Source organism: Tursiops truncatus, chromosome 14 (genome assembly GCF_011762595.2).
Source record: "Tursiops truncatus isolate mTurTru1 chromosome 14, mTurTru1.mat.Y, whole genome shotgun sequence".
NCBI lineage: Eukaryota > Metazoa > Chordata > Mammalia > Artiodactyla > Delphinidae > Tursiops > Tursiops truncatus.
This window is the reverse complement of record NC_047047.1, coordinates 73,373,448-73,390,019: the sequence shown is the minus strand read 5'-3', so window position 1 is coordinate 73,390,019 and position 16,572 is coordinate 73,373,448. Positions and strand designations below refer to the sequence as shown.

Sequence of the window (16,572 nt, the reverse complement as noted above, 5' to 3'; positions counted from 1 at the left end):
ATGGGTTAGGTGCCCCTTCTCTACACTACCACAGTCCTCCCCTCCCCTTGGACTCCTGTCTCTTTACAGGTCTGTCTCCCCACAGACTGTAAGCATCTGGTTCACCGGTGTCCTTACCGCCAAAACGCTCTGGCACCGTCAGGCCGAGTGAGCGCTGGCCAGAGCACTGCTCGCACCCCGATGCTACTCGCACCCTGGTGGCAGGTGTGTCTGCCCAGCTGGAACCCCGGACCCTGGGCACCCTCGGGAGCATCCTGGCGGAGCCCCCAGCTCACCAAGAACTGGACGACATCCTCAGGCCTGTGCTTGGCCGACTTGAATGCAGCCAGACGGGTTACCACCAGGATCTGGTACTCCACGTGCCCTGACATCATCTTGCCCCGTACCTCCTGGTGCTGGGGCACGGTTAGGTCCAGGCCTGTGTGGACATTCTGAACTCGCCTGCCAAAGGGAAAGAAGGCAAAAGAAGCTCAGGTTCAAGTCAGCAGGCTTCTTGAGTGAAATGCAGGCCAGACCTCAGGTGGCCCAGCAGGCCTGGGTGCAAGGCTGCTCCACTGGCCGTTCTCTGTGGTCCCGGCTACCCACCCCACCACAGCCCAGCCCCTCATAAAGCCTGGCTTCCCAGGCCCCAAGCCTGGGCCCTGCCTTTGGGTCACTCAGGAACAATGGGCTCTCACCAGCAGGAAAACAGGTGACAGCAGAGAAGGTGGGACTCATGGAAAATCACAAACAGCTATAGGTGTCTGACACAAACCCAGCACAAGAGCTCCTGCGGGATTTGTGGGGATGGCATTCCAGGGGTTCTATTCAAACCAAGGGAAGTGCCTGGCTTTGGGCACACAGTGCAGGAATGAAACCCCACCAGGAATCCGGAGAGAGAAACACATCTCTTCAGCTAACCAGAGAGCAGCAGAGCCGCTACAGAACCTGCCCAGCTAGGGGAAGATGGAAAGGGCACTGGATACCAGGCCATATCATTTGCCCTGGGGCCTCTGCAAGGCACTGATAAGGCCTGCTCTATGAGGCTTTGAGAGGATACTCGGCAAAACATTACAGTCTTGGAGAATTTTTAAATGCTATACAAATGTACTGAATCACACGATGAGCAAAGAAGTTATGAAATGTTTCCTCCGAGGTGAGAAAAAAGGTTAAATGTATTCCTCATTCTATGTAAGGGTATAATGGAGACCCACGCACACAAACATACATCACACAAGCACCTATGACAGGATATGCCCAGCATACAGTTAGCAGGGTCGAGACCTACTATGTGCCAGGCGGGACTTTCAGAAGATAGGAAAGGGGAGGGCCCGAGGGGTGGGGCTACTGGCGCTAAGACTGTGTCTGGGGCAAGGCCCTTTCCCTCTCTGCAACTCCATCCCAATCCATCAGATGACAACCTGCCCCCAGCACTCCTTCCACACAGACTCCTCCCCTTTCCACACCAAGCATGTGCACTGTCACCATGATGCCATTTGTCACCAACTGGGAGGACAGCCCACCACGTAGCCACATACTACTAAGCATTCAAACCCTTACACACACAAACATATCCACAGGGTGTAAGGTATGCGAAAATGAGCACGAATCACTTAGAAAGGCCCGGGCGAACCTGCCTTCAGGCAGGTGTTGAATGAACCCAACATATGGGCGAGACGGAAAAACACCAATCAGCCCTCTATTCCTCTTGCCAGTAACCAAATGAGCGTCCCTGGCCCTGCACCAGGTACAGACCCGCTGGCGCTGCGCGCCGTGTTACTGGTAGGAGCGCAGGAGAGCGGAGGGGACTGAAGTTGAAGCAGCCGAGCTACCGCAGGCTCTGTTCTAAGCACCTGCCTGCCTGAGACACTCCTGCCTCCCTCAGCCCTACCGAGGGTCACTACCGCTCAGACCCACTTAAAGTCAGAGAAACAGACACAAAAGGGGAGTCACCTGTGCTTGGGCTCAGCGGGTCAGAGGTGGAGCCAGGGTTCACTCCAGGCTGCCACCCCCCTCCCCGCTGACTGGCGCCTCCCATCAGTCCAGCTTGCTCCTCCAGGACCTGCCTCCGTGACCCCTCCCCCTTTCCACTGTCCCCTCCCCCACCGTCCTGTCGCGCCGCCCCACTGCTGGGATCACACCCTTGGCCTCAGCTCCCCTGCCCTCGCCCCTCAACCCTCCAGTTCTGCGCGTCCCTCGCACCTGTGTCCGGCAGCTGCACGTCACTGGGATAAACGCACAGACGTGCTGACTGGTCCCACCTGAAATTCACGGCCGCAACCTGCAAGCTCCAGCGTGGGGCCTGGCAACCCCACCTTGGTCTCGACCTGGGGTTCTCCAAGTGTGGCCCCTGCGGCATCAGCATCACCTGGGAGCTTGTGAGAGTGGCAGACCCAGGGTGCTGAATCAACTTCATGTTAACAGTCACCTGACCCTAACCCACGCTCGCTCCCACTCCCCGAGGCCCCCAAGGGAACTTTTCCTGTAAAGGGCCAGAGAGTAAATACTTTAGGCTTTGCAGGCCACAGGGTCTCCATTACAACTACTCAACGCAGCCACTGTAGAGCGAAAGCAGCGGAAGACAGACATAAACTTTATCACAAAAGTGAAGTGGTGGGCAGGACTTACAAAAGCAAGTGGTGGGCGCATGGGTGTAGCTTGTCCACCTATGCCCCAGACCAAACTTCTCAAACTGTAAAGTGCATCCAAGCTGCCTGGAGATCTTGTCAACGTGCACATTCTGATCCAGCAGGTTGGCGGCAGGGCCTGGGAATCTGCATTTCAAACAGCTGTCATGTGATGCTGATACTGGTCTACGTGGTTAAACCCTAAGGTTAATTCTCCCTCTCCTCTTACTCCAGCGGCACCTGACAGTCCCTCTCTGCTCCTTGAAGCTCTGTCTTCATTGCTCCCGGGACCCCCACCCTCTCTCCTTTCTCCGCCCTCCCTGGCCACTCCTGCTCTGCTTCCCTGGATGGTCCTCCGTTCCTCTTTCTGCTCCGGACTCTCCCCTCAAGGCCACACTCCTTCTCCCAGCTGCCTGCCTGACATCTCCGCTTGGCTGTCAACAAGCTTCTTCATGAACGTGTCCAGACAAATGGTGATTCTCACCTTCCTAAACCTGCTCCATCCATAGTCTCCCGACTCGGTCCATTGCAACCTCCCTCTTTCAGGAACTCAGGGTAAGTCTTGCAGTCAATCTTGACTCCTCTTTCCTGTTCTCGCGACCCACATCTAATCATCAGCAAACCCTGAAAGCTGTACTGTCAAAATACAGCCAGAGCCCAAACATTTCGCACCCCCTCTGCCACCATCAGCTCTCACGTGGATCACTGCCAGAACGGTCTCCTTGCTGCACCCTGCTCACCTACCTTCTGCTCAACACAGCGGCCAAATGACCTTTGTGAAACCCAAGCCAGGTCCCACCTCGCCCAGAGCCTCACCTCAGCCTGGGAGGCCTGTCCTGACTGTCCCCTGCCTCCAAGCCCCCAGCTCTGCACCACATCACCTAATGCTCTCTGCGGCTCATGGCACTCCAGCCACCCTGGCCTCCTCGCTGGTGCCCAAGCACCTCTCTGCCCCAGGACATTGGCTCCTGCTGTCCCCTCTGCCTGGTACACTCTTTCTCAAGATTTCTCTTGCGTTTGTCAGGAGTCTGCCCAACTGCCACTCTCTGTCAGAAAGACACTCCTGGGCCATACCATATAAAACAGCATTCACTCCTCCTAGCACCCTATTTCCCTACCACTTTATTTTCCTTCATACCATTTATCATCCCTGACACACCATATATTTAACTATTGTCCGTCGGCCCCAGCAAAGCTCACGAGAGGGACTTTGTGTTGTTCACTACTGTATCCTAGAACCACTCTCCTGGCCTTCACCACCAGCACCTGCATCTGTTAAGGAGCCCTGCCCAGGTGTGGCAGTGAGGGAAGCCACCCACGCCCTTCCCAGGCTCCCAGCACCAAGGTCACACCCCCACTGGTCTGCTGCTGGCGGCCCTGCTCACACCTGCCAACCTCAAAGCTCCTTTTTGCAGGAAATGACACTGAGGCTCAGGGAGAGGAGGTGATTCATGCGGCCCTGGGGAAACCTCTTCTGCCAGCGAGGGCACGACCAGCAACCATGCAGAGGCCGAGCAGGTTCTGATATCAGGGTTCACTTAAAGAATCACACATACTTTTCTAGACCTGAAGCCACAGGGATGTTCAGATTTACTGCTGGAAAAATAACATTCATTTATGTAAGAGATTGATGTCTTAGCCCAAGATTCGGGGTAGGGGGAACAAGGGCGGAGTGTATGAAAACACTTGAAGTGAGTCACTTGCCAGATGTTAGAAAGGGGGAAAGAATAAAACCATGACCATCCCAGCCTTTCCAGGATCCGTCTTGCACTGGGTCCCCCAGGCCTGGGTCAGGGTGGGGTGGGTCATCCTGCATCCTCTGCCTCCAGGGACCCTCCGCAGGCCTTGGCGGTAACTGCACTTTTCCTGAGCTACCTGTTTGAGCAGCTGCCCCCTCTTCTCTCCCTTCACCTCATTAACCTCCACTCCTCCTGCAGGAGGGGGGGCCTCATGCACCCCCTCAGAAGCCGGGGTTACCTCCTGCCCTGTGTTCCCATGGCAACCTGAACCCACTACCCCCCATTCAGCATCTGTCTCCCGAGGGTCTGCGTTCATCCCCGTTTCCCCTGCAGGGCCGAGCCTTGCCGGATTCACCCCGTCCCCAGTGCCGTGCCCGGGGCCTGGCGCACGGTGAGCGCGGACAGGATGCATAACTAGATCTTCGAAGAGAAAGGAAGCTAGGTGGACAGGAAAGCGGGGAGGAGAGCCCTCCCTTTGCCTGCTGGCCGGGACCAGCCAGTCCAGGCCTTCCACTGGGTTTTGGGTGAGTTCGTTACCCTCTAGGGACCTCAGTTTCCCCATCTGTAAAACCGGGGGGGGGAGCGGGGGGAGGGACTCGCCGCCGCCCGCCTCTCCCGCTGGGCGGTGGAGGGGCCGAGCCCAGGTCAACGGCCGGCGCGCTGGGGACGCCGCGGGGCGGGCGGGATCGTCGGGACCGGCCGCCTCCGCCGGCTCCTCCGCCCCGGGCGCATAGGGCCGCGGCTCCCGGGCACCCGACTCCACGTTGCCCGAGACGCAGCGCCGGGCGCGGGGTCTGGCTCACCTGGAGGTGACGAGCACCGCCGGGGACTGCATGACGGCGAAGCTCCGGGCGGGGCGCGCGGTCACGAGACCCGCGGGCGCCGGCGTCGCCGCGTTCCGGGCCCTGGCCCGCCGCCTAGTGGCCACCGCGCTCGGCCGCAAGCGGCCGCGCGTTTCCAGGCCTTTCTGGAACTCTGGGCGGAGACTCGGGGCTGAGAGTCCTGCGCGGGCTCGTCGCTGCTGGAGGCCCCGTCGGAGCTGAGCGCGTCCCCCGCGCCCGAGTGTCCTGGGCCATCCAGAGGTTTGGGTCTGATGTCCCAGCGTTATCAGTGACAGCGCCCGTTTCACTCTTAGGAGTGCCCAGAGTGTCCCGGTTCAGACACTCGGGAAATTATTTGGTTCTCCTTCCTTGGGGAGAATGACGGGGAAACCACGCAGCGGTGCTCACGGCCCCAGGGATGCTCGGAGAGAGGTTAGGAAGAGTCCAGAAAACAAGATAAATCAGACCCCTCTGTGGAACGAGGGGCAGTGATCCAAAGAAGCATCAGCCTGACCCCCGAGGCCTTCCAGTGGCTTTTCTGTAAAGCGGCCTACAGGGCCTTCCCAACAAAAGCTTCTGAGAACTCTGTGTCTTTCTTCTCGCTCACTAAGGAAATGTTGTTCTGACACTTGTTAAAACAGTAAGGAGGACTTTATTCAAGACTGTGGCAACAGGGCTCAAGACTGACGCAACGGGGAGAGAGTTCAGGCTCAACCCTGAATACAGCAGACACCGGGGTCGATAGGCAGTAGGGAGGGGCCGACAAGGGTAGGGGGATTCTTGCTGAAAGCAGGCCAAGGGCTTAGACATCAAAGGGCGGGGATGAGGAACTTGATCAGAGACCAAGGGTGATCAGATATCAAGGGTGGGAATCCTCTCTAAACTGACTTAGCAGGATTCTTGCTAAGACTGGGCTGGGCAGGCCAAAGACTGGGCAGAGACCAAGGTCAAAGGCCTAGCTGAGAAGAGGGCTCAGAGGAGCCTGAAGTTTGGTCAAGGAGAAGGTCTTTGTTGCCCAAAGTTTCCGTCTCAGAGAGCTGCAAAAACCCTCTCCCCCGCTGTGCGTGCAGACCCGAATCTCCAGGTACCCACTCCTCCTTTCCTCTGCCCCTAATGACACCCGCTGCCCATGCTGCTTCCGGCCCTCTGGCAAGAGGAGGTGGGGCTTCTGCTTGACTGAATTTTCCCAAAAATCCAGCCCCTTGCCCCACCTGCACTGCCCTGGAACTCTGATCAACCAATGTCCCAGCTCTTTGCAACTACCTGTAAAACACTTAGCTCCGGGCTTCCCTGGTGGCGCAGTGGTTGAGAGTCCGCCTGCTGATGCAGGGGACACGGGTTCGTGCCCCGGTCCGGGAGGATCCCACATGCCACGGAGCGGCTGGGCCTGTGAGCCATGGCCGCTGAGCGTTTGCGCCTGGAGCCTGTGCTCGCAACGGGAGAGGCCACAGCAGTGAGAGGCCCGCGTACCGCAAAAAAAACCCACTTAGCTCCGCCTGGCCCATAGTGACATTTAATCAGTGCGAATGTTTGTGTTGCTCTAATGTTTAGCAACTAAAAAGACAGGTCTGTCTGCTCTGCTTCTGCTACTAGTCAGACTCCATCACAAAACTACTCTCCTGGCTCCCTCATGGACTTTCCATTCAGTCATTCATTCAATTGTTCGTTCATTCATTCAACATTATCTACTGGGCTGGGCCTGTGTTCTGGGCCCTGTGGAGGCTCTGGAGCCGCTTAGTGACTAGGACGCTGCAGCCCTGTGCTCCCACGGTGCGCCCACGGACCTGGTCCCTCAGCTTCCCCTTTCTGAGCCTCTCTTCAGGGTCTTCGGGGAGCCACTGCCTGGTAGGTGACGGGGCCCCTGATGGCTGCCTTTGGGTACACAGCTGGGACCAGAGCAGTGAGGTCAAGGGGCCAGTTTCCCTCAGAGAAGCCTTGGGGTAGAGGTGCGCCGGACATAATAGACCCTCTCATCAGATATTCAGCTGTCCATGGGGTGAGAAATGGAGGTTGTATCACCTGCCACAGTGGCCCAGAAAGAGAAAAGCTCAGTCTGGAAACAGGGCCAGGAGAAAAGTGCAAATCGCCACAGGTATTCTGTGCTCTGTCCATGAGAGTCCTACTGACAGAGAACAGCAGAAGCTGGGCTTAGCGGCATCAGATGCGCAATGGGGTAATGTGCACCGTGTTTCCTACAGGAGGGGCAGCACGGTGTCCCTGTGGGCCTCAGCTTCCCACCCACCGCCCCACCAGCATCGTTATTATCTGTATTTGACTCATTTTCATGAAGAAATCCTACAGTGAAAAGTTGTGAAAAATGCATCACTTTCCCCACTTTATCTCTTTTTTTTTTTTTTTTTTTTTTTTTTTTTTTTTTTTGCGGTATGCGGGCCTCTCACTGTTGTGGCCTCTCCCGTTGCGGAACACAGGCTCCGGACGCGCAGGCTCAGCGGCCATGGCTCACGGGCCCAGCCGCTCCGCGGCACGTGGGATCTTCCCAGACCGGGGCACGAACCCGTGTCCCCTGCATCGGCAGGCGGACTCTCAACCACTGCGCCACCAGGCAAGCCCTCCACTTTATCTCTTGAATAGATATATATGTTCATATGCTTGAATAGCTCGTTTCCAATTTGTTTGTAGACAAGATGAGCAATAATGAACAGAAGGATGAGTGAGTGAAAGGGCTGCGGGAACACCCAGTCTGCTGTCTGCTCTGCCTGCCCACCTGCCCGTCTGTCTGTCTGCAGGGCAGAGTCTGAGGTAGCAGACGGCCCCCGTGTCTAGTTTAAATTGACATGCCCCACTTCAAAGCAGGCAGAAAGGGTGTGAGCCTCGGCACCCCAGGAGTCTGGCGCAGCTCAGCCCTTGGGAAGGGCCAGCCGGTCAAGCGGTCACCACCGCACAGACACTTGTGGACCATACACCACGTGCTGGGCGCTGAGAGTACAGTGAACGAGGCGCGGTCGCTGCCCTCAGCGAGCTTCTTTGCCCTTAGACTTGGGGTGAGATAGGGGTCAGAGAGGACACTCGAAAGGAGCCAGAGTCCAAGGTTAACCTGAAGAGATGAGAAGGAATAGGATGGGGTAGAAGGAACATCATCTATGAAGTCCTGGAGACAAGAAGAAACGGAATTCAGGGAACAAGTTGGGGAGGGAGCTCAAGGGGGAGGACAGGCGTAGAGACTCATGTGCGCCAGGCTGAGGGCTTCACGCTGACCCTGAGGCCAACTCGAGGCCACCGCCGGACTGTGAACATCGGAGCGGCCCGACCAGCTCTGCTGCCGACATCGGTTTGGAACACGTGATGCTGGAGGTGGGAAGGTGAGCAGAACTGCAGAACAATCCAGACTGGGGACAGTGGTGGCATGAATTGGGGTGAGGGCCCCCCAGGTGGAGAACAGGGCACAGGTGACACAGAGACTTAGGAAGTGGAACTGGACAAGACAGAATCGAGTGCACATGCGCGGGAGGAGTCGAGATGCTGCTTCAGTTCGGCTCCTGGGTGTAGCCGGACGGTGGTCCATTCTCTGGGGCAGGGCACCTGGAGGAGGGACACATTCTGGGTGGGATGATGAGTTGTGTGTTGGACAGCTGGTGTTTGAGGGTGTGGGGACATTGAGGTGACTGTGGCTCTGGCCCCCGGGAGGCAGGCCTGGCTGGAGACCCTGATGCGGGGGTCACAAAGCTATTGGAGCTGAGAGTAAGGCTGAGCCTGAGGAGAGGACAGCCCAGGAAGGTGCAGAGAAGCACGCGTGTTCCAGGGCAAGCACAGGTCGGGGCTGCGAAGAAGGGGACGCTGCGTCACCGCTGGGGCTGGTGGCACGCTGGTCACCCGTGACTTGCAGACAAACGAGCCTCACCCCTGGCACCAGGGTTCCCGAGTGCATGCCACAGGGGGACTTGGCACACCTGGTGCCCGCCGAGAATCCCACTGGTTCCCCTTGAAAGAGTGACCCCGTCCCCTAGAGCAATCCCATTTTCTGCCTCATTCCTTCCGCCCATACGCACTCGATTCCGTCTCATCCAGTTCAAGCTCCTTAGTCTCTCCCTCACCTGTGCCCTCTTCTCCAGCTGGGGGCCCCCACCCTGATTCGTGCCACCACTGTCCCCAGTCTGGATTGTCCTGCAGTTCTGCTCACCTTCCCACCTCCAGCATCACACGTTCCTCTACCGAGGCAACCCCATTTTCCGTCCCACGTGCCCCTGTGTGGCTCCAGCGGGTAATTGTATACAATGCGTGGAATGTGGAATCTAAATCTGATACGTTCTGCTTCCTGCCTGATTCAAGGAGCCCCTTCCATGGCTGAAGCCACAGTAACGCAAACCACATTCCCCGCTGCCCTGGGAGGAACGCTCCGGGCCTCAGTCATCCCCCAGGGAAGTCGCTGGACCTCAGGGCAGTGTGGTCAGTTAGAGACACCACAGCCCACAGGGAGACTGATCTGAGCCCTGGTCCTGCCACACACCAATGTTGTCCTGGTTTCTGGTGGGGTGGGTCTTCTGGGGACCTGCTGATTCGTCTCTGTCCTCTGTAGTGATGCTCTAGTGCTCCAGGGGGCTGAGCACCCCAAATCTAGCAAGACCACCACCTCATTTGTCACTCAACAAATGCTCCTGGGCACAGCTCTGGGCCTGTGACCTCTCCAGGCCCTGGGGATGCAGAAGGCCTCCCTGGCGGGGCTCACATACCACTCAGGACAGTTGGAGATGTCCAAACGAGTACAGGCCCAGGGTGCATGGAGAAGGGCATAATATAACCAACTCAGCCAGGGGTTGAGGCATACAGGGGTTCTTCCAGGAGGAGGTGGTGCCGGACTCAGGGCATGAAAAAGTGGGTGGTGTCTCTTTGAGCCTTGGTTTCCTCATTGGAGAAATGGGCATGATGGAAATCTTTAATTCACAGCCCTGCTGTGAGGTAAATGAGATAACAGGTGACTGAAATGAGAGGAAATTCAGACACTGTAGATGAGCTACCCAAAAGCCATTCACAGCCCCTTCCTCTTTGCCTTACTACCATAGAGGCACGACAGTTGAAGCACTCATGCTCCCAGTCTCCCTTGCGGTTAGAAGGTGCCATGTGACATAATTCTGGCCATACACACAAAAGTTCCTGCAGAGGTTTTACCTTGCTAGGGGAAAGCTCTTTGTACCTTTCCTATCTTCTGCCTAGAAAGGAGATGCAATGCTGGAGAGACAGCAGCCATCTTGTGACAATGAGACACAAACGTGAAACTGGGGCCTACACGTGGAGGATGGAGAAGGCTGAGGACCTGGTGGCACACGAACTACCATACCAGCCCTAGACTTTCTTGGGACTTCTTGTGTGAGTGCTTAAACCACTCTAAGTAGGGTTTTCTGCAATGGATCCCTTATTGGTACAGTCATGAAGTACTTACATGAGGCCTGACCTAAAAACTGTTCAGTATGGGGTAGGGATGATTGAGAAAGAGGAAAAGAAGAAGTAAAGTATGTTCCAGGTGGCGGTGCAAAGCCAGGGTGTCTTCAGAGAACCACCGTGTGGCTGGGGAGCTGGGGAGAAGCGAGTGGGGAGGGAAGTGTGTGGGAGACGAGCCCACACAAAACTCTTTTGTGTACCACTCAAAAGAGTTTACATTTATCCTGAAGCAGAGGGTGGACTCACAGAATAAACAAAAGGGCAAGAGTATTTCAGGGGGACTGGGGTGTGATGAGCCATGTCTGCCTAGGAAGATGACAGCAGAGTCAGGGAGGGCCCAGGAGGGGACTGGAGGTGAGCAGGTGAGGACAGTGAATGTGGCACCCTCTTCCAGAAGCTTTTTTTTTTTTAATATATTGTTTTATTTTCACAATCACTTAAAATATTTTATTAAAGTAACAAAGCAACTGAGCCAACAATGTTTATTAAAGGGGACAACATATAGTAATATAGTTAAGGCAGTTGACAAAGTTTTGGCATTAAATCTCGAGAAAAGAAATACAAATTATCCCAGTAGACTTCGGAATCTATTTCATTAGTCCAACTAGTTTTTTTTTTTTCTTTTTAAATCTTTATTTATTTAGTGGCTGCCCCACGTCTTTAGCTGTGGCATGCAGGACGTTCAGATGCGGCATGTATGTGTGATCTAGTTCCCTGACTAGGGATGGAACCGGGGCCCACCTGCATTGAGTGCAGAGTCTTAACCACTGGACCACCAGGGAAGTCCCTCCAGATAGTTTTAATACAATGTTTCAATAGCACCGGATAACGCATCTCAGATAAGGCACAATCTTCACCATTCAGAAGCTCAATTCTGAAGCAGAGGAGGCAAGCCTAGGATTTTCTAGAACTATTATACAGTGATAATGCATGCTTGTTGCTGAAAAACTAGAAAATATGGATAGTAAAACATAAAATAAAAAGCACCTCTCATTTGATACCAGATGTAACAATTATTAATGTTTTTGTTGTTCTTGCCTTCCTGACATTTTTTCTATTCCTATGTATAAGAAATTAGCTTTTTTTTTGGCTACATTGGGTCTTCGTTGCGGTGCGCAGGCTTCTCATTGTGGTGGCTTCTCTTGTTGCAGAGCACAGGCTCTAGGCGCATGGGCTTCGGCAGTTGTGGTGTGAGGGCTCCGCAGTTGTGGCTCACGGCCTCTAGCGCGTAGGCTCAGTAGTTGTGGTGCATGGGCTTTGTTGCTTCGCGGCATGTGGGATCTTCCCAGACCAGGGATCGAACCCGTGTCCCCTGCATTGGCAGGCGGATTCATAACCACTGCACCACCAGGGAAGTCCCTAGCTTTTCTTTTAAATGATACATAATCTTACTGGCTATACTGTTTTGTAAATTGCTTTTTCATTTACTACCCTGTAAACATCTTTCCATGTTAAATTTCCTCCCAAACCATCATTTTAAATGATTACTTAGAATATTGTGTGCAAATGTACCATAACTTACTTGGCCAGTCCTTAAGCTACGATGGAAAGGTGATGTGTGGGTGGTGGGAGATGGCTGGGTGAGCTTTGAAATGCTGGCTGATGTTTGAGCCAAATACATGAGGGGGAAGTTTGGAGGGAAAGTGCTAGAGTGTCAGAAAACACTTTGGTGAGTCTCTGTGTACTTTGTTGAGGGAGGGAGGGTCTCGGGAGATTGGAAGAAGAGAAATGAGACCCAGAGTTTAATATCTTTGTGTTATGAAATAAAAGAAATTTGGGGGGAGTTATCTACCTCAGCTCTGGGAGAGATGAATGGGGGGCCCCCAGCCACGTGGAGAAGGCACGTTCTGCTCTGTAACCCAAACCCTCACCAGCCACCATGCACACCAGTCTTGGGGAAATGATCTTTGTAATAAGGGAAGGAAATGGCACCAGGCGTGGGATGCAGAGCTCACAGCACCACAGTTCCAAAAAGTGACAAGTCAGTAGCAGTTAGGGAGGAGCATGGATTGAAAGGTGACTGTGGAAGCACAGGCTGCAGGGAATCCTCAGGAGTCCCACTGCCTGGTCACAGCAAATCCAGCCTTTTTGTTTGGATATTATGGGAAAGAGGACCGCAGAAGGCTGAGGACTTGGGCACACAGGGTTGCAAAATTTACTCCATGGCTTTGACATCTACCACCAAACTGTCCCAGAAAGGCTGGATGAAGTGTGCCTCCCAAACCCTTTCCAGCCCTGGATTCATTTTCTGAAATCCTCTCGACTTTGTTAAGTGAAAAATGATAGCTCTTGTTTTAGAAGTACATTTATTTGATTACTAGTGAGGTTAAATACGTTTTCACCAGTTGATTGGTCTTAGAATGTTTCTAACTCTCCTGTTTATTTCCTTTGCACATTTAAAAAAGCTCTTATTCTTGTTGATTTGTAAGGATGCTTTATATATTAAAGGTACTAACACTTTGTGATATTATCCCTTATTTATTTTTTAATATTTTCCCCCAAGTGTTTATTTTGAAAAAGTTTCAGATTCACAGCAAAGTGGAAGGGTTCATACTACATCTGTACACCCTTCACCTAACTTGGGTTCTATCTGAAATGGAACCAGCAGGAAGGTCACCAGGACGTAGTGGAGGTAGGGGGCTGGGTGGAGGGAGCTGAGTGTGATGCAAACACAGCAGAGGCCCCAGCCTATTGCAGGGGGAGCTGGGCTGAGACGAGGGGACGGACCTTTATACTCCGACCTTTATACTCCGGACATCGGACATCGACCAGTCTCGGATGTGGGCCGTCCCAGGAGGGGCCCGACCTTGGATAAGGCAGCTCTCTTCAGCCAAGATGAGCCCCAGGAAGGACTGAGCAGAGACCTGCCAGTACTCTCAGCAGCAGGGAGAGTGGGATGAGCACTTCAGTCGTGGAGAGGGGAGTGGGCAGCATGTCTCAGGTGCACTGCAGAATTGTTAACATTGCCACGTTTGCTTCATCCTTTCTCTCTCTCTCTGTCTCTGTGTTTTTCCTGAAACATTTAAGAGTTGGCTGTAGACATCATGACGCCTCATTCTACTGATAAATACTTCAGCGTGTAATTTCTTAGAACCTGAACATTCTCCTTTATAACCACAATGCCATAGGCAGGAAATTTGACATTGACACTATACTATTACCTATCATACAATCATATTCCAATTTGCTCAGTTGTCCCAATAGTGTCTTTTGTTCACAACCGCTTTCCCCTCCCTCTGCTGCCCATCAAGAATTGGATGGAGGGCTGTGCATTGTATTTAATTGTCATGTTCCTTTAGTCTCTTTGATTCTAACAGTTCCTGGGCTTTTCTGTCATCTATGACACTGCCATCTTTGAGGGGCCCACACCAATGGTCAGGATGCTCCTGGGTTGGGATGTGTCTAATTAATTTCATGGTTCGATGCAGGTTACCATCTGGCAGGAGCACTATGCTGGTGACCCCATCAGGTGACACGTGATGTCAACGTCCCCATGATTGGTGATGTTGAGTTGGGTCAGTTGGTCAAGGTCCATTCTGTTTTTAGAGTTTTTTTACATGCAGGTTTTAAGATTTTTATGTAGTTCCAACCGTGGACATTTATCTTGGTGGTTGTTTTTACAATGAAATTATACTTAGAAAAGTGTTCCTTACCCCAGACTGTATAAATATTCACATATTTCCTCCAAATATGTTTTCTCCAATCAATTCCTTGATTCACTAGGAATTAATTTTGGTTTATGTCAAGAGACAAGGGTCATTTTCTTTTTTCTCAAAATACTTAGTCAGTATCATTACCCAGTATCATTCATTAGTAAGTTTTATTGAATACATCATCCTTTCCTCCATTGGAATTGTCACCATTATTGTATTATAAATATTTACAAACATCGTGATTTGCTTCCGGACTCCCTATCCTGTTGTCCTGATCTGTCAGTTCCACTTCAAGCGCTACATGGGAATTCGTTTATATTGAAATCTGATAATGAAGCTCTCCAAGGAGGATTAATTGTTTCATGATGTAAAAATGTGAATCTATTTTTAGAGCAGAAAGAAGTGAGAGAGATCCCTGAGGAGGTAAGAGGGCTGGGATACAGAGCGTGGGTGGAAGGACAGTGACAGACACAGTGGCACCTGGACAGACACACGTCCACCGGGGTGGCTGGACCATTTGCGTGGGTAGCTGAGAGTCTGCTCCTTGCTCTCTCTACTCTGCCCTCCTTGTATTACAGCATTCAATATTGCGGGCATCTTTCTGTTGCACAGAAGGATGCCCGCAATCTAGCTCATTCTTGTAATAGGGGAAAACCAATCCACGTGAGGGTGTATCACACTTTATTTTGTCATTACCCTATTCAATGCCATTTTGGTCATTTCCAGTTTTCACTATTACCTCAATTTTAAAAATCCTTGTATGCTTATCTTCACTTGTGTGAGTATACCTGTAACAAATTAAATTTCTACAACTGAAAGTGCTGAATCAAAGGATTTCCTTCTTTAAAATATTGCTGCTGTCACAGCGCTCTTGGAAAAATCTCTCTGGACTTATATTCCCACCAAGGGTACGTAGAATGCCCACTTGTTTCTCCTCTCACCGATAATGGATTTTACATCCTTCAGTTTTACTGACCCGAGAAGTACAGGAAAATGGCATCCCCGCTGTTCTTTTAATTTGCAATGATTTGCTGGCGGCTTTTGGGATTTTGATTTTGTCACCCTATGTTTTTCTAACTCTTTCAGATTTGTGCCCCCAGCAGGCAGGATAAGCACTTTGATCAGAGTTCTCCAACTCTTTATCCAAGCCAGGAAAAAATGTCTGGGAGGACAGAACCCAGCTGGGGCTCTGCCCTAAATTAAGGTATTACTTAGAGGTGGATCAGCTACCCAGGCATGTGGGAAGCACACGGGGGTTGCTGTGGCTTAAGGCCAAGTCCCCAGTTTTGTAGGCAGCCTCACCCTTTGCAGGGCAGCCTCAGAGACTAGCCCCTTGAGGAGCTCACAGATGCCTTTGCCATGTGGGCCAGAAGACCTGAGACAGGCCACCCAACTTGGCGACACCAGGTCCCTGGCTCAGCCCCGTCACGCTCCTGCCCGACACTCTGCTGTGGGAACCATGAGACATTTTGGTCCCAATGTCCTCATCCTCTGGGGCGTCTGCAAAGTCTCACACCCTGGACTGGGGGGCGCAACTTCTGGGTCCTCCAACTCTGCTCCTGACATCTGTTAGCACCTATCTTCCCAGGCAAAGAGGACAGTTTGGTTCCCTACTCATTGTGTGTCTAGAACAGAAACCCTGGGCTCCTATCTGACCAAGATTGGAGGACTGGGCATTCCGAATCACTGCACATTCTAAGAATTGCCAGTTTTTATTCCAAAAGTAGTTTGTTTTGTTTTAATCTTATGTGTCCACAAAGGTCTCCAAGAAAAATCTAATGGAGACACAACTTCAGACTAGTGATACTCATAGAGGGGAAATGCCTCAAAGACAGTGGCCGTACAGAGGAGACTGGATGGACAGGTTAAATTAGCCTTCCAACTGGTTAAACCAGGGCTTACTTAATTAGAAAACTGTAAAAGCCACCATTTATTGAGCCAGGCACTATGGTAAGGACTTTACCTACTTTGTTTCCTTTATTCTTACGCACACCTGACAGGTAGGAATCCCTGTCTCCATTTAAAGATGGAGGTTGACTGGTTAATTAACTTAATCAAGGTCACAAACCTGGTGCACTGCAAAGGTAGATTGGAAGGCAGGTCTTTATCATGACCCCATATTCTAGTTTCTTTCCTGACCTCAGCGGAGGTGTGTCATCCTTGTCCCCTCAACTCCCAGGATACCTTAGAGCTCCAGGTAAGCTGGTTCAACTGCAGGGTGCGGGTGCAGGGGTTCCTGAGTCTTCTCCCAGACTGGCCTGGTCTGTAAATCCGAGCAGGAGGGAGTTCAGCCACACTGTGATGCTGTTATACCCAGTGACCAGCAGATGGCAGTATCCGCCAGCCTGCTGCCATTTGT

At 52.6% G+C, this 16,572-nt stretch overlaps 1 protein-coding gene across 9 annotated transcripts in view; it reads right to left on the bottom strand.

Annotated features, from left to right (window-relative positions):
• The window catches only part of HS1BP3 (HCLS1 binding protein 3), a 74,467-nt gene extending 69,180 nt beyond the window's left edge, over positions 1 to 5,287 (bottom strand). For 7 of the 9 annotated variants that reach the window (XR_012325797.1, XR_012325796.1, XR_012325795.1 and 4 more), the window contains exons 1-2: positions 5,149 to 5,287; positions 276 to 441 (exon numbers count right to left, since the gene is read on the bottom strand). Coding sequence is in view for 5 of the 9 variants with exons in the window: in XM_033838975.2 (XP_033694866.1) it covers positions 276 to 441; positions 5,149 to 5,180 (198 nt within the window). In the remaining 4 variants the exon portion in view is untranslated. Of the gene's footprint in view, positions 1 to 275; positions 442 to 2,607; positions 2,754 to 3,090; positions 4,823 to 5,148 lie in introns of those variants that run through there. The other 2 variants (XM_073791568.1, XM_073791569.1) reach the window with 2 other exon arrangements.
• Between the last annotated feature and the right edge of the window lie 11,285 nt (positions 5,288 to 16,572).